Raw genomic sequence first — 26,046 nt, 5'->3', positions numbered from 1 at the left:
ATCCTTTCCTTTTGGTGTGTTATACAGCACTTAAAATGTAGTTCATGGGCTAAGGAGATTCTTCATTCTAGTATCTGAGTTCTATTCCAAAAGCCTATGAACAGCAACCAGAAAATTCCGGCACATGTCTACCTGGAATCCCAGCACTGAGGAAGCAAGTGGGTAGGTCCCCGGGGCTCACTGGCCAGCCTCACCTCATGGGGGTGCTCCGGGCCAATGACACACCCTGTCTCAAAACAGGGTGGACAGTGCCCAAGGTCCACACACTTGTGCACACAGGTGTGCGTGCGTATACATGAACATGCCTACGCGCAAAGGTAGTTCACCACAATGCACATCACGATGGTTAAGAGTTCGATATGAGTTTAAGCCATCTTCTCTCTCATTTCTCTTCCAGCTCCAAGAGACTGTGAAAAGGAAGCTGGAAGGGGCCCGATCACCACTTAATGGGGACCAGCAGAATGGGGCTTGCGATGGGAGCTTCTCTCCCACAAGCAAGCGCATCAGAAAGGACCTCACCACGGGGATGGAAGCCATCAACAGTTTGCCCAACAACCTGCCGCCGCCTTCAGCTTCACCCCTTCACCAGCTTGACCTCAAGCCTTCTTTGCCCTTGCAGAACAGCGCTGCTCACACTCCTGGGCTGCTAGAGGATCTGGGTAAGAATGGCAGGCTCCCTGAGATTAAACTCCCTGTCAATGGCTGTGGGGATCTGGAGGATAGCTTTGCTATATTGCAGAGCAAGGACCTCAAACAGGAGCCTCTTGATGACCCCGCCTGCATAGACACATCCGAAACGTCACTTTCTAATCAGAACAAGCTGTTCTCTGACATTAACCTGAATGACCAAGAGTGGCAGGAACTAATAGACGAGCTGGCCAACACGGTTCCGGAAGATGACATCCAGGACCTGTTCAATGAAGACTTCGAAGAGAAGAAGGATCAGGAATTCTCACAGACGACCATGGAGACCCCACTCTCCCATGAGAGTGCGAGTGTGAAGAGCGATGCCTCTCATTCTCCTTTTGCACACATCTCTATGGGGTCGCCCCAAACCAGACCTTCATCTTCTGGTCCCCCCTTTTCTACTGTCTCCACAGCCACTAGCTTGCCATCTGTGGCCAACACCCCTGTGGCTCCAAACCCTGCCAGCTCGCCAGCTAACTGTGCTGTCCAGTCCCCCCAGACTCCAAACCAAGCCCACACTCCAAACCAAGCCCCCCCTCGACCTGGCAACGGCTATCTCCTTAATCCAGTCTCGGTGACGGTGACGGGGTCAGGATCGGGCTCCGTGGCAGTGCCCAGCTCTGACATGTCCCCAGCAGAGCAGCTCAAGCAGATGGCTGCCCAGCAACAACAGAGGGCCAAACTCATGCAGCAGAAGCAGCAGCAACAGCAGCAGCAGCAGCAGCAGCAACAGCAGCAGCAGCAGCCCCACTCAAATCAGACTTCAAATTGGTCTCCCTTAGGGCCTCCGTCAAGTCCATATGGAGCAGCTTTTACTGCAGAAAAACCAAATAGCCCAATGATGTACCCCCAAGCCTTTAACAACCAAAACACTATAGTGCCTGCAATGGCCAACAGCCTGCAGAAGACGACCATCAACAACTACCTCCCTTCGAATCACATGAACATGATCAGTCAGCAGCCAAATAACTTGGGTACAAACTCCTTAAACAAACAGCACAATATTCTCACCTATGGCAACACTAAGCCTCTGACCCATTTCAATGCGGACTTGAGTTCAAGAATGACGCCCCCCATGGCCAACCCCAACAAAAACCCCTTGATACCCTACATCCAGCAGCAGCCTCCGCAGCCCCAGCCGCCACCACAGCCGCAGCCTCCCCAGCAGCAGCCTCCGCCTCCACCACCGCTCCAGGCTCCCAGAGCGCACCTGAGTGAGGACCAGAAACGCATGCTTCTCATTAAGCAGAAAGGAGTGATGAATCCGCCCATGGCCTATGCTGCGCTTCCAGCCCACGGTCAGGTAAGTGGGAAGTGGCGCCCAGTGGGAGCCGTTCTTACCTGTGTACCAGGCTGTCCCGTGCGTATCATGGGCACCAGGCTAGGCCTGGAGTGGAGCCTGAAAATCGGCAGAAATCCTGCCCTGTGCATCCTTGTGCGGTTTCCTCGCAGAGTTGGAGAAAGAGTGGCCCGGTAAACCTTTCTTGTACACGAATCCCTCCTATTCCTCCTATTCTTGACTGCAGCCAAGAAAAATTTAAATACATCCAATTTTCACTGTGAGGAAAGCAGGCGGCAGAAGTCACATGACCCAGTATGGCATCCCTCTATAGTTTTTCTTCCGGTTCATTAGCCAAAGGGTGATAGGAAAGCAGGGGTGCTTAGGCCTAGCTAACACCGTTTTATACCACCTGGACGAACTGTCAGCTGTCTTAACGGGCTATGAGTGATGGGAAATATGGACTCTTGGCCTTTAAAAATCAGAGTGTTTTTGTATTTTCAGAGTGAAGTGGGAGAGTGCGTCTTGTAGGACTGTTTAACGTCTAAACATTTGCCATTTTGCCAGCAACAGTTAGACATCTTGATCAAATGACTTAGGAGTATAAGCATTCCTGTCCTTGGCATTTGGTTTGATTTCAGCAAGACTTGCTAGTGAATTCATGGGGTGTGTGTGTGTGTGTGTGTAGGGGGGTGTCTCTTTACTTTCAGTTGCTATCTGTGCACCCCTCCTTGTGGAATACAGACAATGTCCTCTAGGTAGATACCTGGAAACTTTGCATCTTGTGACTCCCGCTTGTGACCCCCATTCTCTACCCGCAACCCCCAGGTTGATGGAATCTCCAAGGCTGGAGGTGGTGCTGGCCAGCATAGACAGGCCTGAGCTCTGCGACTTCATTCTTACCCTTCACAGACGTCCAACTCCCAAACCTCAGAGGGCTTTCTCGCCTCCACATGCCCGCTAGATTTAAAGAAGTCCTGTCTGAATAAATAAAAGTGTTGGCTTGATTTTACATCAGCTGCAATCGGGAGCTAGTAGGAAACGTCTTTGAAATGTGGACTTTGATATTTTATAATGATTTCATTAAAATATAGAAATATATATCAATGGAAATGCAGCCTTTTATACACTTTACCAGGAAGTTCAGAAGCAAGCAAAAATAGAGGCCATAAGCAAGGGTGCTTGTGGGAGCCCAGATGCGTCACGAGGTTTATGAGATTGCGTACTGTCAAATGACCCATTGTTAATCTTAATACAAATTATGCTTCTACTCAGGCTGTTTTTATGCGGGCATTTCTTCCGAGCCAGACCAAAGATGATTAATTCCAACTTGCAGGTTCTGTAGACATATGGGTGAGATGATACCCCTCTGTCCTCCGAGACCCTCACTAACACCTTTCTGCGTGTGCTAACTAGAAGCAAAGTCTTTGCTGGAACACGGTTGTTGTTGTTGTTGTTGTTGTTTTTAAGGGGTCCTTTGGGATCCTGATGTTTGCAAGTGGGTCCCTGAGACCTTTAGCTGCAGGGGTCATGTTTTGAAAGGGCTCAGTCAGCTGAAGCAGCGTCTGGATTCAATCTGCATGGAGGGTCCCTTCCATCTCAGAAGAGGTGCCTTCAGAATAGACAGAATCTTCCCTGGCAAGGGCTCACCAGAACAATTGCTTCTGAGCATAGAGCACAGGAAGGCAGAAGTAGCAGCTTTTCTAATGAAATAGTAACTGCCTACCATTTCAAACAAGTTTCAAGATGCTTATATAAGCGTGTGAGTGTCTCTCTACAAACAAACCGTTTCAGATGTTTAGCTGGTTGTGAATGGGTATTTTCATAGCTATCGATGTAGTTAGTCATTCATGCTGTGTGCAGGCACAGGGCACACACAGACTGGCATGGGTTATACAAGACACCAGATGTTAGTCCATGCTGTCTTCTGCGGTGTCAGTACCAAAAGACCACGACCAATGCTTAGTTTTATTGACTGGCTTGGGCAATGAAAATAGTTTGATAACATTAGATACACTGATTTCGAGAAAGTTACACAGTTACTCATGTAGGACACCAGTAGGACCAAGGTTTCTCTCCGAAACAAGTTGAAAGGCACTTACTTTCTGGGTGTTTTTTTTTTTAAGAGAAAGGAGAAGAAACAAACCCAGACATGGTGGCTGGAGCATGCCTTTAATCTCAGCAGGTGGATCTCTATGAGTTTGAGTCCAGCCAGGAAAACATAGTGAAACCCTGTCTCAAAACAAACAAACAAACAGACAAAGTTAAAAGATTTTTATAATGACTTTTATCTAGGAAGTCAACTTTGTAGAATTTATATGTCATAATGATCAAATTAAACAAGGAGATTATTAGTTTATTTTTATTTTATACAAGTGAGCGCCTTCCCTGTACGTGAGTCTATGTGCCACATTCATGTAGTGCCTGTGGAGGCCAGAAGAGGGTATCAGTTCCCCTGGGAGTGGAGTTACAGGTGGTTGTAAGCTGCCCTGTGGTTGCTGGGAATGGAACCAGGTCCTCTGGAAGCAGCCAGTGCCCTTAACCACTGAGCCATCTCGACAACTCTTGCCCATTACTTTTAATAGTAAAAAATTGAGACCAACAGAAATATTTTGGATGGGTATATACTAAAAATCAAAGTATGGGATTAGCAAATGATTACACATATGGAAATGCTCCTAATGTTAAAATAAGCAGCTCCCCACACAGTTGATGTGCTGTAGGTAGACCAGCTTGTGCTGCTCAGGAGCCTAGAAAGTTGAGGAGCACCTAAACTCTTAGGAATGGCATTCTGACATATCATTGTTATTTTCCTAGTCTACTGAATATTCCGAATTTTCTCATATACGTATGTTCTTTCTGCCACCAGAAAAAAAAATTTTTAAGTAAGGGAAAAAATCCCTATTTTAAAAGTAAAAGTCGACCTTTTCTTTCTTAGAAATTCAGTTTGAGGCCAAGTGACTTTCAGTTGGGTGAACTCATGCCGTTATTCCCTAGTCATTGGGGTGTATTCGTGGTAAATTCCTGCTCCGGTGGGTAACCCCAGTCAACCCCAGCCTTTCCCCGCCCACGCTCTTCCCTTTTCTTGTTACTTCCTCTTTTCATCCCTTACCAACTTTTCTCTTTCTTGTAAAAAGCTAAAACTTCAGCAATGAAAACATCACTCAAATTTCTGCCATAGTTCTTTGCCCAGTCTGCTCCAGGACATACCCCCGCGTTATTCCTTTGATCTGTCTCTGTCCCTGTGCCTCCCATCTTGTAAAAATAAATTTCTGTGTCCAGTTGTCATAACTGAGCCTCCTGCATTGATGTCTATTTTTTTTAAAATACGTATTTCTGGGATGAACAAGGAGCCCTTACTTTGGACTTGCTTATTCTACTTCCATAATTCTGCTGTTTCTCACAAACAAGATCTCCACCCCCAGATAGTGTTTGCACAGTGCCCAACCCTGTGTCTAAGACTCAAGGCTATTTAATAAGCCATTTGATGAAAATCAGCAACATGTGGGCCAGAGATGTTTTCAGCTGGCTGTGGGCTTCCCTGGAGAACACGCGGGCGTGAGGGACACAGAGCCGCTTTTAGGAACTAGGAGAGGCACTCGCAAAGCCGTCTAAAAGAGCGCCTTTGAGGGGTGCTGGGTGTCTTGAACCCGTGGAGTGCCGGTGAGATTGCTGGGAAGGCAAACTGAACCCCTGACACTGTCAAACAAAAACCAAGGAAGCAGCTATGCCGGAAGGAAACCAAAGCCTGCGGCCCCCAGCTGGCCAAGGGAGGACACAGGCAACCCAGAGCACAAGTATGGTTCCCGCATAGATGGGTGCAGAGCGACAGATTTCCAGAAGGTGATGTTGGCCTCTAGTCCTGGCAATGGCGGACGGGCTACATCGTACATGTGGTACCCGGTTTCATCCGCATGTGGGTCATGTGTGGCTCAGTGCGTGTCGTTAGTGGGTATGCTTTCCACTTTTCCTTTCATTTTTCCTAATGTGTGAGCTCTGCTAGTAGAAACCTGTTACCTATAACAGCTCCACAGGAAGCTCAGGCCTCCAGGATCCACAAGCATCCTGGGAATGTCTTTGAACATCCTTCACTTTACAAGCCTGGAGCCTCTTCCGTCAGTTTCCTTAAATACGTGTTTACTTTTCCCAAGAAACACATGCACCTAGTCCAGACAGTGCCATCAGACTAATGGTAAAAACAAAACAAACAAACAAAAAAACCAAAAAAATGGCAGCAACAACCCTCCCCAACCCCCTCCACAAAGGCAGCCACTTGACTTCACTAAAGTCGTTTTCTTGTTCATCCCCACGGACTGCATTTCTCTATTCTCAACCCTACGCTAAGTTAGAGCACACCCTGCCTTGAAGACCTTTCTTCATGATCCTGTGACATCCATGGCATTGAGAGGCCCGGGGATGTGTGTCTACACCTTCACTCCAAGAGCTTCTTGAATCTTTAAGATTTTGTGACCTTAGTGTGGCTTCTTTCCCTCGTTATGTGTGATGCTATGAAATATATTTATCTGGTGTGTGTGTGTGTGTGTGTGTGTGTGTGTGTGTGTGTGTGTGTGTGTGTGTGGTGCATGCAGAGACATGTCTGCGCATGCTTGGAGGCCAAAGGAGGATGTCCAGTGTCCTGCTATATCACTCTCCCCCTTACTCAGGTGAGGCAGGTTTCTCACTGAACCTGTGATCCCCCTGCCTCTGCCCTCACAGGGCTGGAGTGACAGGCTTGCACAGTCGAGCCCGGACTTTACTCAGTGCCGGGACTTGAACTTGGGTCCTTGGGCAGCCGGCACTCTCGCTCACCACGCCGCTTGCCAATCCCTGATATACGGTACTAAGAAATTTATTTTAGCATCTGATAATGTATGTTCCTAATATATCTGGGGTTGAAGACATTTTTCTTTCTTTTTATTGAACTTTTTGGAACTTCTCTTGCATTGTGAGCTTCCTCGATGGCTCTCTGATTTCTCATTTCTTTTCTATTTTCCATGTCTTTGTCTTCTTATCCCATGTTCTATTAGGTTTCCTTAACTTTGTCTCCCAACCTTGATATCAAATACTTCATTTTTAATTTCCACATTTTCAATTTCTGTAAGCCCCTTCTTATTCTCTGGCTTGTCCTTTATAACCTAAGAACACTAATTATCATTTTGAAATGAGGTTTTCTTCTGCGCTCCGCTTGCTCCCCTACTCCGAGGCAGCCTCTCCCTTGCGTTCATTCTCTTTCTATAATATCACGAGCTTTTCCTTAACCATCTGTTTAGGAGTGTGGCACCGTTCCGGAGTTCACTTGCCCTGGGATGACTGGGCTAGAGCCCAGCCAGTGCCCTGGGTCAGTGTCCATAGGTGAGTGTCCCTTGAGCGGCACGGATGAGATTCCTAAGCTCATTGCTGACCCTAGAAACCGAGTATGGACAAAGAGTTGGTGGTGGGTGTGTTGGTGACAGTGAGGGCGTGTCACTAAGGACTGGGTACACTTTTACTCACACCCCGTTTTCATTTGATACCCAGGATCCTAGGGCTCCTGGGTCTGATAGCTCCATCTCTGTAGAGTCGGGGACCTTCCTTCCTCCAGTCTGGGGAAGGGGAAGAGTCTACCTCTTCTCCTCACAGACCTTCAACTCATTTCCCTGTGCAGCTCTGTGGACATATTCTAAACAGACACTGTGCCTTTTGGCTATCAGGCCGTTGAAACAACAGTCCCCGAGAAACTTGAATTTCCTCAGGAATCTCATCCCTGGGCATGGAAAAGGCTGGACCCCTCCCCAGTGCCAGTCAGAGGAGGAACTTGTCTCTCCTGAAGAGATTTCAGGTGCTTTGAACAACTGCCCAGAGCACTTTGTGGGACAGACTGGAGCTGAGATGACCTGAGCGAGACCATACCTTTACCACGATTGCTTAGGTGTGCACATCTATTGCCCTGTTTACTTCCAAACCTTCTGGACTTGGTTGAGGGAGAAGAGGGGTGCCACCGGACCCCTTTATTTCTTTTCCCAATTTGGTCATGTTGAATAGATCTCCTTTTTCTGATTTTTGTAGTTCCTCATCTTTTCATTTGGCATATTGAAGATGGGTGGCCAAGCCTAGCTTTTTTAGGGCTGCAGGATTCAGGCTTTGAACCTACTGTCTCCAACAATACCCCTGCCTCCTGCCTTGATATTCCAAATGCCTCTGCTGCCGATGTCCTCTCAGCTTGTTGGATTTCTGCCGCTCCCACTGCACTATTGAAACCAGCTCTGTACGAGCTGCTTTGTCATCCGATTCCCATCTTCCAGAACGTCACTGACATCCCTTGACTGCTCTTACCATCTCTCCTCCTCTTTGCTCTTTATGTTGATATCAATTTTACTCCTGTATCGTCACTTCGGGAGCACTGGGGAATGCCGGGCGGCTCACTCTGGACCTCTGCAGCGGCTTTCAACACCCTTCTGTTGGACTATCAAAAATTACCTGATGCTGAAACTTACTGCAGCAAAACTCACATGATTGTTTCCAGCATTATGGGGCCTTAATGAAGCAGAGCAGGCTTTAACCAAACTTACGACACCCTTGTGATGGTGAGTTTTTAATGGTCCACTTGCCATAATCTAAAGTTCTCAGTGGAGGAACTATCTAGATCAGATTAGCCTGTGGGGAATCGTCTTGATTGTTTATTGATAGAGGAAGACCCAGCCTATGGTGGGTGACAGCATTTTATGAGTTGAGTCCTGAACTGTGTAAGATCAGAGAAAGCTGGCTAAGCACTAAGACAGCAAGCAAGCAAGGATGCGTTCTCCCTCAGCCTCTAACTGTGGCTGTGACACATTGAGTTCCTGTCTTGACTCCCCCCAATCATGGACTAGGAACTGTGAGCAAATGAACCTTGCCTTGCCTGTGTGCTTTGGGGCAGGGTATTTTATCACAGCAACAAAATAAAGCCATGATGACATTCGGGACGTAAGTCTTCTTACCTGGAATGCATATATTCAAGGGGACAGAAATGCCAGCGTCATCCTCCAGCCACTTTGGGGTAAGATCTCATGATCGTACCTGCAGAGTCTTTTATGGAATCTTGAAAATATTGACTTACTTCAAGGACTGCGAAAACAATTTAGATTCCATGACCCTGACTAAGCCTATGGTACCCAGCAGCTCAGGTGCCAGGCAAAGTATTGACAGAAAGCTCATCACTGGCTCAATCCAGGCCTCCCAGCTGAGGGAACCGGTGGGCAAGAGTGCTCAGAAATCCACATAATAAGGGAAAGGTTTCTATCGATGGGTAAAATAAAATCATTTCCATACACATCCTGGAAGATTTTTGAAAATCCTGATTGACGTTCTGTCAGAGTCTGCAAATATGAGACTAAGAGGAAACAGCCAAGACGGAAAAGTTTGAGGGAAAGGAATTAGTTTTATAATAGTATTATGGAAGAAAGAGGTTTTAATTGGTCCTCTGTGAGAATGCCTTTGAAAGGTGCTGTGGGATGAGAAGATTCCTGTTGACTCAGAGAGCTTATAAACCATCAAGCAGAGTTCTGGAGCATTTATGGACCTAAGAATCACCCCGGGAGGTGTGCAGAATGCAGGTAATCAGCAGCCCTGTGGTGAGGCCAGGGAGTGTGCACTCTATACCCCCCACAACTGCTACCAACTCTACTGCCATTTTACAATGGAGAAATGGTACCTAAGATAACACCAGAACACAGTAAAGTGGCCTTTGTTTATTTCCTTGTTTAATATCTAAATGTATTTAGCAGTGTATTAGCTACTTTCCTGTGGCTGGATAAGACATTATGACCAAGACATCTTAGAGACGAAAGAGATGCTGTGATCTCTTGGGCTTATGGTTCCAGGAGAAGAGTCCATCACAGCAGCAGGTGGCGGTCGTGGTGGCAGGAAAAGGAAAGCCAAGAGTTCACATCTTGAACCAGAGAGAGTAAATTGGGAATGGTGTCAGGCTTTGAATCCTGAAAGGCCACCCCTAGAGACATACTTCTTCCAACCAGGCCACATCCCCTAAGCCACCCAAACATTCAAATGCCCAAGACTATGGGGGATATCCTCAAACCAGCACAGGCAGTTATCAATTTTACAATTTTTCTAAAAATCGTGTGTGTGTGTGTGTGTGTGTGTGTGTGTGTGTGTGTGTGTGTGTGTGTGTGTGTGTAGCAGGAATCTTAAAAGTTCTTATTAATAAAATCAAACCTGGAGCCAGGTATTGGGGTAAATGCTGGAAGATCAGAGAAGCAGAACAAGCCACAGCTTCCTCACCTTGCCAGCTCCTCAGCTGATCCTGTTTCCTCAGACTGGAAGCCTCTCAGTCCTCATCCCGAATGAATCTCAGCTGAACTGTGCTGCTCCAAAGCCTGAAAGCTTAACCAGCCAAATGCTTCTAGTTTCTGGTCCTCACACCTTATATATCTTTCCGCTTTCTGCCATCACTCCCTGGGATTAAAGGCTCACTCCCTGGGATTAAAGGTGTGAGTCACCATGCCTGGCTGTTTCCAATGTGGCCTTGAACTCACAGAGATCCAGAGGGTTTCTGCCTCTGGAATGCTAGGATTAAAGGTGTGTGCTACCACTGCCTATCCTCTATGTTTAATATTGTGGCTGTTCTGTTCTCTGACCCCAAATAAGTTTATTAGTGTGCACAATATTTCGGGGAACACACATATGCAACATTTGGGGAAGCCAGAGCAAAAAATTTGGTATTTTCCTCTACTCCTGTCTGCCTTGTTGACTGGAGATATGGTCTTTCACAGAACCAGAAGCTCATCATTTGGCTGAGATGGTTAGCCAGGGAGCTCCGAGATCCTCCTATCTACCCCGACTGATACTAAGGTTGCAGGCATACATGGCCAGGCCTGGCTTTTTGTGGGGGTGCTGAGGATTCAAACTCAGGTCCTCATGCTTGCGGGGCAATGCTATTACCCACTGACCCATCTCCCGAGCCCCTTGTTGAATGTCTCAACAGGACAAAGCAGTCTGTTTTCCACAGCTCCATCCTCACCACACCTCTCATGTTAAAAGGTAGGCCCCTCCTTCATCACTCAGAGAGACTGTGGCTCTTCTTCTGCTTTCTTCGGAGCCTGTGTGTGCTGAGCTACCTTCCCCAGGATCTCCATGAATAAAGGTCGGTAGCGGAGTTGCCTCATGGCAGAGGCAACATGAGGCTTCTGTAGCACTCTCTTGAGATATCCTCGGAGCAAGACTTCTCAGATGTATTGGTAGGGCCACAGCTCTGGCTTCCCATATTTGGGTATATCAAAGATGGTGGCCGGACAACTTTCCTAGATGTTCCTGGGCTTTGAAAGTGATGACCCATGGACCACATGCCCAGTTTCACTTTACCTCCTGAATCTTGGGTTCCCTTCCTTTCAGGCTGTATTCTTCATTACCCTGGACTCCAGTCCAGAACTCTCCAAGGGTATCTCTTATATTTACAGACAGAAGAGCAAGTCTAGCTTTTCTCCCTAATGGAAGCCTACTGGTCACTAGGTCAACAAAAGTATGGAGAATTGTAAAACTTGACCAATGGACTAAAGAGATGTCCATGTGCCATCAGCCAGAGTGTGCAGCCCCAGAAAGTCCTGTCTGGAAGATAAAATGGGTCCCACATTAATGCTGGGCATCAAGTACTGTATCACCAGCTGCCTTAGGGTTATTATTGCTGTGATGAGACACTATGACCAAAAGCAACTTGGGGGAAGAAATGGAGTATTTGGCTTACATATCCTAAGTCACAGTCCACTGAGGGAAGCCAAGGCAAGAAACTGGGCAGGAACCTAGAGGCAGAGGCCGTGGAGGAGTGCTGCTTACTGACGTGCTCCTTATGCCTTGCTCGGCCTGCTCTCTTTTTTTTCTTTCTTTCCCATTTTTTCTTTTATTGAAAATAGATTTGTTCTCACATAATATATTCTGATTATCGTATGCCCTCCCAGCCCCTCCACACACAACCCTCCATCCAGAGCCACCCTCTTTCTGTCTCTCATTAGAAAACAAACAGGCATCTATGGGAAAATAATAAAATAAAATATAATACAGTATAAAGTAGAATAGAATAGAAAAAAAAAAAAAAACAACACAGGGGCATAGAACAAACCAAACAAACAGGAAAAGAAAGAACCCCAAAGGGCACAAGAAGCAGCTACAGATGCAGAGACCCACTTGTTGGCACGCTCAGGAATCCCATCAAAACACAAACCTGGAAGCCACGATAGCTATTCAAAGGATCCGTAGGGAAGCAGGAGGGAGGAAAAGAATGAATAAAATAAATTTTAAAAATAAGAAATAAAAAAGATAGATTTTTTTAAAGGATAATTTTTTTTAAAGCCTGGCATATTATGAGGCAAGGAACCCCCAAAGAGGCCATTGAGTTCCTTTTCTGTTGGCCATCCTCTCTGGGCGTACAGCCTACCCTTAAGAGAGGTTTGTTTCCCCAGTGAGACGTCCTGAAGAAAACTAAATTTACATTTGCAAGTGGTTATCGATTGGAGCTAACTTCTGGGTTAGGGGTGAGGGCGTGTGTCCATTCCTCCTGCAGCTCTAGGGCCCGATCTGCTGCAGACCTGTGCAGACCCTGGGCCGCCTCAGTCTCTGTGAGTCCATAGGTGTGTAGATGATGTTGATTTAGAAGGCCATGTTTTCTTGGTGTCCTCCATCCCCTCTGCCTCTTGTATTCTTTCCAGCTTCTCTTCTGATGGGTTCCCTGAGCCCCGATGGGAGGAATTTGATGGAAATATCCTGTTGAGGGCTGAGTGTTCCAAGGTCTCTCACTCTTTTGCATATTTTCTGGCTGTGGGTCTCTATATTTGTTCCCATCTGCTGCAGGAGAAAGCTTCTCTGATGATGTCAGTTTGCTTTCTTATAGAACTCAGAACCGCCAGCACTGGTGGCCCCTCCCCCCCTCAATCACTAATTAAGAAAATACAGGCCTGTCTATATCAGGTCTTACGGAGGCATTCTCTTAATTGAGGGCCCCTCCTCAGATGATTCTGGCTTGTGTCAAGTTGAAATAAATCGTACTAAATTCTGCATGGGGCTGGGAGGTGGTGGCACACACCTTTGATCCCAGCAGTGGTAGGAAGATCTCTGAGTTCAAGGCCAGCCTGGTCTACAAATGGAGTTCCAGGACACCTGAGCTACACGGAGAAACCCTGTCTCAGAAAACCAAAAAAAAAAAAAACAAAAACAAAAAACGGGCTGGAGAGATGGCTCAGAGGTTAAGAGCATTAACTGCCCTTCCCGAGTTCAGTTCCCAGCAACCACATGGTGGCTCCCAGCCATCTATAACGAGATCTGGCGCCCTCTTCTGGTGCAGAGGCAAACCTGCAGACAGAACATGGTATACATAATAAATAAATGCATCTTAAAAAAGAAATAAAAAAAATCAAACCAAACCCAAACAAAAAAACTCTACATGCCAAGGCAGTGAGACAGTGAGAAAGACGAGAGTCCGCACAGCCTGAGCGAGCACAGGAGCCCCGTGGAGGGCGCCAGCTTCCAGACGGACCCAGGATGAGCAGGTGCTGGAGGAGAGTGGGTGGGCAGGCACGCCAGTGGAAGCGGAAGGAGGCTTCTCACATGAACAGTTCAGATCGTGGCCAGGCTGGAGGGCAGCATGCACACCAGAGAAAAGTGCAGTGAATTCCACTGGCATGGGAGAGTAGTGAGGGATCTTTCTACTACTTCCAGTGGCACAGTGAGAATATTTACCTGGACACTGACCTTTAAGGAGGGCTGAGGCAGGAAGGTCATGAGTTTGAGGCCAGCCTGGGCTATAAAAGAGTTAAAGGCCCAGCTATGGACTATGACTGTCTAATAACCAAAGGACAACATTTTAAGGAAGAGTTCAGTGGAAGAACTACCTAGAATGTACAAAGTCTTTGGTTTGCTCCCAAACAGTAGAAAAATAACCATATTTAATATTAGGAAGACTGGGCACAGAGGCAGTCAGAGGAAATCATTACTAGAACTTAGTGACTGAAAATATGACCAAATAAAAGGGAAATGATGTGAAAGATTATGGTCCTCTGCTGAATGTTAGGATATCATGGTTTCTGAATGACATGTTGTATGTGAATCTAAATATCAAATTGTATCTGTGCTTTAAAAGCAATCGAAACACTTGCAATTTACCCTGCTATTATTTCTTATTCTTTTTTTAGCATTCTTTCATATTGGGTATGTGTGTGTGTGTGGGGGGGCGGGGGGGCATGCCCATGGGTGGGGGGCGGGGGGGGGCATGCCCATGGGTGGGGGGCGGGGGGGGCATGCCCATGGGTGGGGGGGCGGGGGGGCATGCCCATGGGTGGGGGCGGGGGGGGCATGCCCATGGGGGGGGGCGGGGGGGGCATGCCCATGGGTGGGGGGCGGGGGGGGCATGCCCATGGGTGGGGGCGGGGGGGGCACGCCCATGGGTGGGGGCGGGGGGCACGCCCATGGGTGGGGGCGGGGGGGGCACGCCCATGGGGGGGGCGGGGGGGGGGCACGCCCATGGGTGGGGGCGGGGGGCACGCCCATGGGGGGGGCGGGGGGGCACGCCCATGGGTGGGGGCGGGGGGGCACGCCCATGGGTGGGGGCGGGGGGGCACGCCCATGGGTGTGGCTTGCTGTGGTCTGCATGTGTGGAAGTCAGAGGACAACGTACAGGGGTCGCTTCTCTCCTTTCAGTTTGGAGGTCCCGGGTATTGAACTCGGGTCCTCAGGCTTGACACCAAGAGCCTTTACCTGATGAGCCGTCTCACCGGCCTCTTTATCCTACTCTTCCAGTGAATATCCCCATCTGTTGAGGTTCGGACACACACCCAACAAAATGTGTGAAGTTAGCTCATGACATTTGCATGAGCTTGTACCACTGGAGCCACAAATAGCTAATCCTATCTTGTGGTTAGACTGTTCGCTTTTACAAGCGTTTCTCCCCCCCGCCCCCCCATAAACTCATAGTATTATGAAAACATTTGTTTTCCTTATTTAGAACAATAATAAATACCGGTATCATGTATTCTCTTTGCTTGGTGTTTTTATTATATTAATTGATTGTGTCTATTTTATGAAGAGTCCTCTGTAAAGACTGTTCTTTGTTAAGTATTAAGAAGAACACAGCTGGACGCTTTAAAAGTAGTTTGCTGGCTGAGGAACATTTGCTGCAGCGGACCTGAGTTTGGTTCTCAGCATCCATAATCACCTGTAACTCCACCTGCAGGAGATCCAGCACCCTCTTCTGGCCTCCACTGGCACCTCTGTGCATATGTGCTCGTGCATGCACAAAATAATAATAATAAAAACAATAAAATAAATAAAAGTAGCATGTCTACACTTAAAAACTATTCATAGCAATTCTGGGCTTTTCTCGAAACGACTAAACTTTTCTCTCTTTATAAAGTAATCTACCATATTCCACTACTTGGGCAGCTTCAACAGGCCTGATCTATCTTTCTTTCTTTCTATCTTCCTTCCTTCCTTCTTTCCTTTCTTTTTTGTTTTTTGAGACAGAGTTTCTCTGTGTACCTCTGGCTGTCCTGGAACTCACTCTGTAGACCAGGCTGGCCTCAAACTCAGGGTTCAACTTGCCTCTGCCCCCTGAGTGCTGGGTTAAAGGTGTGCAGCACCACCACCACCCAACAGGCCCGAACATTATGACACTATATTGTTGCTTTTGATGAAATATATAAAGACTCAGACATTGTCACACAAGGAGAGATTTCCAGTGTGGTGTCTCGATTAATACCCATACATAAGACCTTGCGGTTTTCCTACCCATGGTTATCTGCTGAGCAGTAACTAGTGGCCTCAGTGAGTGTCCAAACTAACAATGCTCATTGATTAGTAGTATGTTTCCTGAGAGAGGTTCAGGCACACTCATACCTGCATTATGCGCATCCCTGCATTCTCTATTGCTTTTCGGTCTGACCCATCTGAAGACGCGTTTGGGCGGTCCTACCTGGATGTCAGCCAGTTCACACAACGAGGTCCTAGATGTTTTCATGGGCTTGTCAGGCCAGGAAGTAAGGAAGTACAAGGAGAAGAATCAGCTTTGCTGTAAAGAGCGCCCATATCAAAAACCAGTTCTAACCAGGGGAATGGAAGGCCCCCCCCCCCCCGTACTGCTGGCGTGATAGCAGCCCCCTCTGGTACCCTCTTCTGTACATTACTGCCCTTTGCAATCATCACACACCGCAGGAAGCAGTCTCAAGTCCATATGACTGTTCCCTAAAAACCACTAAGTACAGAGTAGTCAGCTTTTCCGGTCTGTGTGGAAAGAATGAGTTACGTACAGATGCTGCACAGCGCCGTGTGTATGTGTGTGTGTGTGTGTGTGTGTGTGTGTGTGTGTGTGTGTGTGTGTGTATGTGTGTGTGTGTGTGTGTGTGTGTGTGTGTGTGCGCTCCCACAAGTCCAAGCACAGCGCCGTGTGTGTGTGTGTGTGTGTGTGTGTGTGTGTGTGTGTGTGTGTGTGCTCGCACAAGTCCAAGCCTGTCCTGTGAAGCTGTGGGGCTGAAGGGTGGCCGAATGGAACTGGAGGCAGTTCACATCTGAGCACACAGCAGACTTGGCAGTGGCTAATACTCATTTTAATATCACCCATTTGTGTGAAAGAAAAAGGCCCGGGGAAAAGGCGTGGAAATCACTTGGCCTTTGCATCCCTCCCAGTGCTGTGACAGTTTTAGATGTCCCAATTTCTAGAACACCACCACCCAATAAAAACATAGTCCAAGCCACAAATGCGAACCATGTCTATGGGCCATGTTAGAAGGTAAAACAAAACTGTTGGAACTAATTTTAATATGTTGTCATTTAACACAATGTATTAAAATACGTTTTTTTGTCAACATGTAATCTATGTAAAAATGAACAGCGTTATATTCTTTTCTTAGCAAACCTTGGGATTTGGATGTGTTCTTTACACTTACAGCACTCTGGGTTTAGATCAGCCACATTTCAAGAGCTCAACAGCCTCTTGTGGGTGGCAGCCACTGTGATGGACAGCAAGATGTAGGACCAAAACAAAAACATCTGCTCTGTGATCAGAAAGGCGGTGCACGGTGCTCAGCAGCAAAGGTGAAGCAGGGTGAAAGGGTTCTGTTGGCTGCTTGCAAGCTTCTGCATGACCCCTTAAAGACTGTCCTCCTGAGCCCCTGGGAATAGACTGCAGTTCCCCAGCACCCTCCACCCAGCCCGTCTTGAGCCCTGCTCATCATAATTTCTGCTTGTCGTAATTTACCTGAGCTGATCAGATCCTGCCACAATACCATGTGCATCTGGTAACCTGGCTACCTTATGAAAAGCAGCACCCCAGCACTGGCTCACACCCTGTCATCAACACGTACCATTTGTGAGCAGCCTTAGGGCCACATAAACATCCTGTGGTGAGGTCAGGACCACCTGACCCCCTGTTAACACATCAGTGAGAGGGGCTGGTGAGCTGGGCTTGTTTTCCAGGATTTTGATGGGCTTCATTAATTATGTTGAGCAAGGAAGGTGTACAGCTGGAGAAGGACCCGCTTAACTCTACATGAACGGGAATAATTGGCCAGTTGGCAGAGTGTTAAATTGGCGGTCTAGTGAGAGAAACTCGTGGATAAACACAATTCCCCTAAACCACAAGAGGCGGGTTTTATAGGGAGGGCTCTCTCCCTCTCTACCTTCTCACAACTTGGGAGCTTCCTAGTGTGGCCTAGCAAGGGACAGAGAAGGACCTGTGAAGGATAGAGAAGGGTGGTGATGTAGTGTGGCATCAGGAACCAGCCTGAAGCCAGGACATGTCCCCTGCTCCGGATTTCATCATCTGCAGGACCAGACCATGAGCAGTTTACAGATCCTCTCTAAACCTGAGGTTTTTCATCTAGGGCACAGAAATAATAATAATGCTGTCGGGCGATGGTGGCGCACGCCTTTAATCCCAGCACTTGGGAGGCAGAGCCAGGCAGATCTCTGTGAGTTCGAGACCACCCTGGTCTACAGATCCAGGACAGGCACCAAAACTATCCAGAGAAACCCTGTCTCTCTCGGAAAACCAATAATAATAATAATAATAATGATGATGATGATGATGATGATGATGTTAGAACAGTTATGTACTTGCTTCTGTAGAGCATTTAGAATAGCGTTCCATCCTCCTGCGACTTACTTTTCCTACTACTGTGACAGAATGCCTGAAAAAGCAACATCGGGAAGGAAGGGTAATGACGTCATGGTTTAACAAGGGATCCAGCCCACGGCAGAGGGGAAGGCATCGTGGCCATCAGCTGCATACTGGGAGGCGTGTACAGGCAACCTCTCCGCTCCTTGTGCCTTGGTGGACCAAGAGGCGGAGGCGACCAGAAATGGATCAGTGATGCACTTCCTCCACTAAGGCTCCTCCTCCAACTCCTAACACAGCGCCACTAGGTGGAGACCCAATGTCCTAACACATGAGCCAAATGGTGGACACGTTCAAACCACAACAGGTCCTTAACATGCATTATGTATGTTTTCACGTGTAATTTAAAAAATAGGAAACACTTCCTCTGATCTACACGTCTTTCAAATTCTCTGGGAAAATGTCGAAGCGTGCTTCAGCTTTTCTTAAAAACTGCCTCTTCATTCACTAGGCATCTGTTGTATGTCTGTAATCTGAGCATTGAACACACTAAGAAGGACAAGTTCTAGAATAAATAGGGTCGTAAATATGTGAAATCATTCGGGCAGGCCACAAAACAGTAGCTGTGTCTCCCCACCCCACCCCTCCCCACCCTGCACCTTGGCTGTTACAAGGTTGTTCCTCCTTGCCTCGACTGTCAAAACTAAAAATTACTTATTCACCATGCTTTAGTAAGGAAAATGATACCTTTTGGTATATAAGTTAAATGATATCGAGTACAGAAACATCTCAAGCATATGAAAATAATTCCACACCCTTTAATGCATGCCCTAGATGTTTCTAGAACCTCATTATATAAGAAAGGTCATTTGTCTTTGTTAAAACTAGGAGTTACAAAGGAGATTGGGATTTAATTCACCTGAACCTTTACAATCTCTAAATTTTCTGATATGTATTTACTGTGTGCACGTGTGTGTACCTGCATGATTATGCACATACACACTCCCGCACACACACACACATGTCAAGGCATACATGTCAGGGTCAGAGGATAGCTATGGAAGTCTGTTCTCTCCTTCAACCACGTGGATCCTGGGGGTCAAACTCTGACTGTCAGTCTTGGCAGCAAGCACAGTTAAACTTTTGGATTTACTAAAAGCAGGTAAATAAGTAGTCCAAAATAATGAGCACCATTTCTTTTTACTTTAAAGTACTTTAAAAAAAAACTTAAACTAAAACTCAAAAAAAAAAAAAGAGCTCTATTGGAAAACTTCTTATCTTATTTATGGATTGCTGTATAACAAATTCTACTGCAAGCTTCGCAGCTTCACAGGGTGGAGGAGTCCAGGAACAGTGTAGCTGGGAGTTCCCAGGTCATATCTCTCGTAGGTTACACTCAAGAAGATGTCACTGAGTCTCAGTCTCTTGAATGACTGGGCCTCGAGTACCCGCATCCTTCATAACGCCTTCAGATGGCTTCAGCATAGAGGCTTTAGTGCCTTCCAGAATGGACTGACGTCCCTGGCTGCTCTCCAGACATGGTGGCTGTCTTCCCCAGAGAGGGTAATTCAAGAGAGATCAAGGAGGAAGCCATGGTGCCTATCATGAGATCGCATCAAGGTCACACACCTTCGCTTTCTTCATTATTCCATTCATTAGCAGCAAAATAATGAAGTCCAGTTACTCTCTAGGGAAGGAAGATTAGAAGCTCTCTTCAGAAGAGAATGTCAAGAATTTGTGAACGTATTTGTGGACACCGTAATCACCACGGATGGCTTGTGACATTTCATAAAGTGGTATTGGTAAAGGAGGATCTGAAAGGGGAGGCCTGAGCCTGTAGAGGTGAGAACATGCAGACTCACTTGGGTTGAGCAGAACTACTGGTCCCAAACATGCTAGACCCCCCTCTTGCTTTTGTTGTTGTTGTTACTGTTTGTTTGTTTGTTTGCTTTTCAAGACAAGGTTTTTCTATGTAGCCTTGGATGTCGTGGAATTCTGTAGACCAGGCTGGCCTAGTCTCAGAGAGATCTTCCTGCCTCTGTCTTCTGAGTGCTGGATTTAAAGGTGTGGCCCGCCACCTCCCAGCCATGCTGTACCTTTTGGTCTCTTCTTTTTAACAGCTTCAGGCCTGGTATCAAAGTTATGCCTCACAGTACAGAATAGAATCCTATGGCTAAATGTGAAACCTTTGCCTTTGTTGAAATAAGGAAACAGAACTCCAGAGGACCTTTGTCTCATATGCACTCTAAACCCAAGTCAGTTATTAACAGGATTTTTCCATTTCCTCTTTAAGAATCCCTCCCTTGGCCTTCTCATGTTTGAAGGTGTTTATTGTTTGTACCCTTTGTCCTCTGCTTTCCAGGCCACGACCCAGCTGTGGCTCTTAGATACGTAGTAACTTCCTGCTTCTGAATATTCCTGGGCCAAAGCCCCCGTGCTGTCCACACACTCAATTCTCTGCGCATTTATGTTTCTTCTCAGCAAAATGCATGCAAACAAATCCTCTGAGCCCTCAGGCTTTTCTCTCCATTTCTTCTTCAAATAGAAATCACCTAGCAACATTCATCCAGGACCAACTAACTGCCCATCCAGCTGTGTTCCCATCACAGCAAGTGTCACAGAGGAAGCAGAAGGCATGGCCTCTGCCCTTAAGAAATTTATCCTCTCCCAAAAGCTGAATTTAAAAGATTTTATAAAACGATAGCAGCATGCAAACTCCTATTTATATTCAAGAGTGACATGTTATCCGAGAAACAGTGATTCGATTGTTTTTGTTTGTCGGTGCTGGAGGTCAAAGAGAGAGCTCTTGCCATGTAGGCAAATGCTGGAGTACAGAGGAGGTACATCCCCATCCACGAGCTCTAATGATGAAATCCAGGGGCTCTTCCTTTGCACACCTCTTAGTGGAAAAGTCAAGCTCTCCTTTGGACTAAGTCTAGGCGTAGGCTGTGATGGAAGTGACTGTTACAAGAAAATCGTTACCTGAAGTTGACACACTTCACCTAGTTTGGTGAACATTCAAATGTGGTTCTGAAACCAGAGTAAATAAATACTTGATCGATAATCTTTAACACAAAGATATGCCCTGTTAGTATGACAGGTAATTAGCTACAGCTGTCGACTGGAACGTCAATTCATTTATGTTCTGTTTTCATTTTGTTTTGTTTTCCCCTCTTGTTTGAGAAGATGGCAGTCCTAGGCTTTGAGTGACCTAACTTTGAATAGAATGTTCATCAATAAGGGGAGTGGAAGAGCAGTGGCCTGTGAAGTGGGGCGTAGAGGATAGGAAGTGTGAACAGAGAGAGGGCTTGCATGGAGAAGGAAGCCTCCAGCACTCATTACTGAGACCTAGTTGGTGATACAAGAAGCCACGGGCAGCCGTTTCAGGCATCCAAAAGGAGTTGAGAACTATCCTGATCAAAGTGATTGGCAGGAGAGACGCTAGGGAACAACACACCTAGAACAAAGTAATTGGGACTCCACTGCATGTGGCCCTGGCTATAGACCCGCAGAGAAAGTCACAGATGAGGCAAGTGACCATGGGTGGCATTAAGTGTAAAAGGGAGAGAGTCCCATTTGACTTGTACACCTTGAGCTTGAAGCACTGAGGAGGATGGCCCCTTCGCTGGGGAAGGAGAGCTGACTGAAGTGAGTAGTTGAAAACATTTTTTGGCCTGCCAGTGTGTTCAGTTAAAGCTAAAATTCTGTGAAGGAAGAAGGGGGTGTGGATTTCATCGTCATCCATGTCTATGCAAACCTGCTTTGAGCAGCTATTCCTTGAAGGATGTTGTATATGAGGGGGAAAAGATGTGTGTGTGTGTGTGTGTGTGTGTGTGTGTGTGTGTGTGTGTGTGTGTGTGTGTAGACAGACTAGTAACAACAGTAAAAATAGAGGTTTAGCTAGAATTGATAACATAAATGATAAGCAATTGAGAGATATATGGATATGTGTTGAATGAATGTATATGCACGTGTATGTTTTTATATCTATGTGTACATGTGTTTTTAAAAAACCTACTTCTGAGTAGGTGGATGATAAGTAATAATTCTTTTCCTTATTTTCTATGACTTCATTGTCTTTTCCTTCATTTTTTCTGTTATCTGAATTTCTGGTATTTTCTAGTAAAACACATATTACCTGTATAGGTTTTTAATTAGGGATACATTATCTTGAGTCCTTAATGAAATGAGAGCTAGGAATAGAATTCTCAGGGTCAGAATTTAGAACGAGAGAGAGCCTGAAAATAATCGTCTCATGATGAGGAAACTAAGACCCCAATAACTATACTTACATAATTCCTTACACTTCTAAAGGAGAGATTAAAATCTATGTCTAAAATCTTTGTCAAAGAGAAGGGCAGAGTTATTCTCATCTTTCAGAACTTGATTGGACCAAAGCCGTGTTCCTCACCCAGTGGACATTTGACACTGTCTGGAGTTAGTTTTGATTTTAACCACTGTAGGAACAGGAACATTAAGACTGCTACTGGCATCTAGCATGTAGAAATCAGATATGCTACTAATTATCCACCTGTGCGTAAGACAGCTCCCACAGCTAAGAATTGTTTACTCAAAATGCCAACAGTGCAGAGGTTAGGGGACACTGATGCAGAGTGGGGGGCATATTGCTGAAATATTCTGTGCTCATATCTGTGCAGAGCATATGACTTTCATGTTATTTTCAAGTGATCTTGAAACTTGGGCATCAAGTATTAAGAAGACTGTCCAATGCCATAGAGTCAGCTCCAGACCTAGGACCCAAAGAAAAGGCTTTAGAATCCAAATCTGAGCTCAAAACATGATGCAGTTTTGCCTCCATGTGGACACCCATGGAGGAAGATGGCGGGGAAAGCCACCTGGAAGTGTCAGTACCATACTGGTCTCATTTTCTCACCTCTACCTAGGAAGTTACCTCTTCCACTAGAATGTGATGACTAGATGGAGAAAGAGACGTGTGTGTGGTCTTCTGTGGTCTCTGCTCCTCACTCTTCCCACCATCTCAGCTTTCAAGGAAATGCTCCATTTTCAGTGAATTCTGTTGTTGCTGTTGGTAGAATGTGGTTGATTGTGCGTATTGTGCTGTTGTATATCTGGTCTGTAATTCTTCGGGCCACCAGAGAAGCAATGTAAAGGTGCTTGAGAGTTAATACTTTCTAGCCTGACTTTGGCAAGGACCTAGGCAGGGATTTTCACATTCCTCTTACCCAGGTTCCTAGATTTATTTTTCCCTCCAGATAAAGAATTCTTGTCTGCAACATCCGAAAGCTGCCACAGACTCCTTGTCATTTTCACAGAAGGACACCGCATATCAAAACAAAAAATTCATTGATTTTGGAAAGCTGAGTTCCATGGGGCCTTGAAAACATCGATTCCCCAGCTCCATGGGTCTCATTGGCTTGCCGGTCAAGATATGGCCGAGCTGAGTCCCCAGTGACTTGGGAACATGTTTCTGCTCTGATGCCATCCTTCACCCCCTGCCTTAGCTGCAAGCGAAGGTTTTCACAGTTCTGTCTTACCTGGTCTACTGGTCATGAGGCAGAACTGCAGCAGACCACAAGGGTTTCCATCAGCCCGTTCCTTGCCATGCTTCCCACACAAACATGAGATTGAGACAATTTATTCCAATGTTGACATATAAGAAAGAGCACCCCACCCTTTCTGTGGCTCCCCTGGGATCACACAAGATTATTTTAAGCAATAAAATGTCAACAGTAATAAATAAAATTGGGAAGGAAATTTGGATAAACCTATGCACAGGAAGAGACTTATTTTAGAATTCGCTTCCTGTAGCTTTACTGTAAGAATGGAGTTTCTTTTCAAACCCGGCAGTAGCACTCACAGAGAAGAAAAAAAATGTTTGCATCGTTTCTCCTGTTTGGAGAAACAAACCAATTTATTATTTTTGTATATCCCATTCTTTAAACACGAAGTTAAGCATAAAGTCCACACAGTTCCTCATTGATTCTTCTCATACCATTGTAAAGGCATCATCTCCTTTTATATCCCAGAGGGCTGGGGCTTAGAAAGGCCATGTGACTTTCCCTCTAGAGGTGCATAGCTCATAAATGGCAGAGTCGAGATTTGAACTCAAGGTCCTTTCAATTCAAGACCTAGGCTTCCCTTCCCTTCCCTTCTGTGTGAAACTATCTTCCAGGTTTGTATGTTCAGCCTAAATTTCAATATTATTTTCTGTCAGTGGGCTAGAAGCATTTCCACACATTAATTTACTCTTGTAGTATTGAGGTGGGAGGTGGAATGGAATGAATTCATATCAAATGAATCCTGAGTGGTTGGGTGGCCAACCTTTCGTATACATTAGGTATCAACAGCATTGTCCCTGAGGCCTTGCTAAAGATAGAGGTGGATTATCTAGAGGACTGCATGGGGGGGGTCCACATTTGCACAGATCAAATACATAATCATCGATTTCATAAATAGCCCAGTCAGAAATGATACCCCAAATTAGGGTTTAAAAGTATGATTACTTTACACACATGCGTACAGGTGGGGTTCATACACTACCTGACACCTCCTTGGTTGTAAGGTTTTGTTAATGCTTGGAGAGTCGGACTTATCTCTAAAGGAATTTGAAGAGAAAGAATTCAATTCCAGAAGAGTCATGATGCTATGTTGGTTCCAGGAGTCAGAACACTGATTACTTATGCATCTCCAGGAAGCCAGGCCATCCCATTCGTAAAAGGCTATGGAGGGTAGTGAGCAGTGGCCTCAGCAGAAGGACCAGCATTCAAATGCTGGCCCCATTCACTAGCCAGATGTAGAGACCATGCCACATTATCTTCTGTCCATGTAGTGCAAATCAAATTCAGGCCCTTGAGTGTACCAGAAAAGCATTCGACCACTTGAGGTACACCCTCAGCACTTTCCATGCATTTAGCTTCTGCCTCCTTGCTTGTGGCATAGTGTGATGTACTCACTGGAGAGGAGGAATGGGTGTGTGTGTACCCTTGTGTAGGCATATGTGGGGGCCAAAGACCACCACAGATGTCGCTGCTCAGGATCCACACACCTTTTTTTCTTCTAAGCATTTATATGTATGTGTATGTGCACACATGTGTGTTTACATGTATGTGGGGAAAGGCATAAATTCAAGTGTGTGGAAGTCTGAGGTTAATGTCAGGCATTTTCTAGATCACTCTCCACATTGTTCTTTGAGGCAGTGTCTCTCGGTTGAACACAGAACTTGCCCATATGACCAGTCCTGCTAGCCGGCATGCTTAGGAGAATCCCATCTCTAACTTCCTAGTGCTGGGATTGTAGGCGGACTGCCACGCCCACCCAGCAATTGTGTGGATTCTGGGACTGTCTTTATGTTTGTGTGGCACGTGCTTTCACCACGGAGCCATTTCTCCAGTTCCCCACCGTGGTTTTTTGTCTGTTTGTTTGGAGACAGCATCTGACAGCGGCCTGAAGCTCACAGATAGGCTAGGCAGGTTGGTCAGAGCGCTCCGGGGATCAGCCTGCCTCTGCCTCCCAAGTACATGGGATTATAAACTACGCTTAGCTTTTCTCAGTTGGGTTCTGGGCACCAAACTCTGGTCTCATGCTTACACTGCAAGCCCTTGGCAGGCTGAGCCATGTTCCCAGCTCCAGATGCAAAAATATAGTCTTAAACGTAACTATTTCTCGTTAACATGATCATTCTTGATAAGATTGGAGACCTAGAAGCTCTTTTGTTGAGAAGATTCCAGATTTGGAAGCAAACAGATGCCTGGTTCCAATCTCGCACTCAATGGCTAGTGACAGTATGCCTGGGGGTAAACTCCCCAGTTTCTTTACAATAAGAAGCCGTTCTTTTGTATGCAAAAGAGGCTCAACAAATATTAGTTTTGACTGTTGTTTTCTCTGGTACATTATGTTTCAGGAATCTTAGATACACTCCTGTCGCCCATGAGTTATGACTTTCTCTGTTCTAAGTAGCACATTGCTTGAACCAGGTGTGGTGGTTCGTGCCTGTAATCCCAGCACTTGGGGCGGCTCCAGCAGGACAGCCAGG

At 46.2% G+C, this 26,046-nt stretch overlaps 1 protein-coding gene across 2 annotated transcripts in view; it reads left to right on the top strand.

Annotated features, from left to right (window-relative positions):
* The window catches only part of Maml3 (mastermind like transcriptional coactivator 3), a 434,164-nt gene that overhangs the window by 255,174 nt on the left and 152,944 nt on the right, over window positions 1-26,046 (top strand). For both annotated transcript variants that reach the window (XM_052730179.1, XM_052730178.1), the window contains exon 2: window positions 398-1,990. In XM_052730179.1, coding sequence (XP_052586139.1) covers window positions 398-1,990 — 1,593 coding nt within the window. The remainder of the gene's footprint in view (window positions 1-397; window positions 1,991-26,046) is intronic.

This window comes from Peromyscus californicus, unplaced genomic scaffold (genome assembly GCF_007827085.1).
Source record: "Peromyscus californicus insignis strain IS unplaced genomic scaffold, ASM782708v3 Scaffold_9__1_contigs__length_137607984, whole genome shotgun sequence".
Taxonomy (NCBI): Eukaryota; Metazoa; Chordata; class Mammalia; order Rodentia; family Cricetidae; genus Peromyscus; species Peromyscus californicus.
The sequence above is the reverse complement of the archived record's forward strand: the minus strand, read 5'-3'. Positions and strand labels throughout refer to the sequence as shown.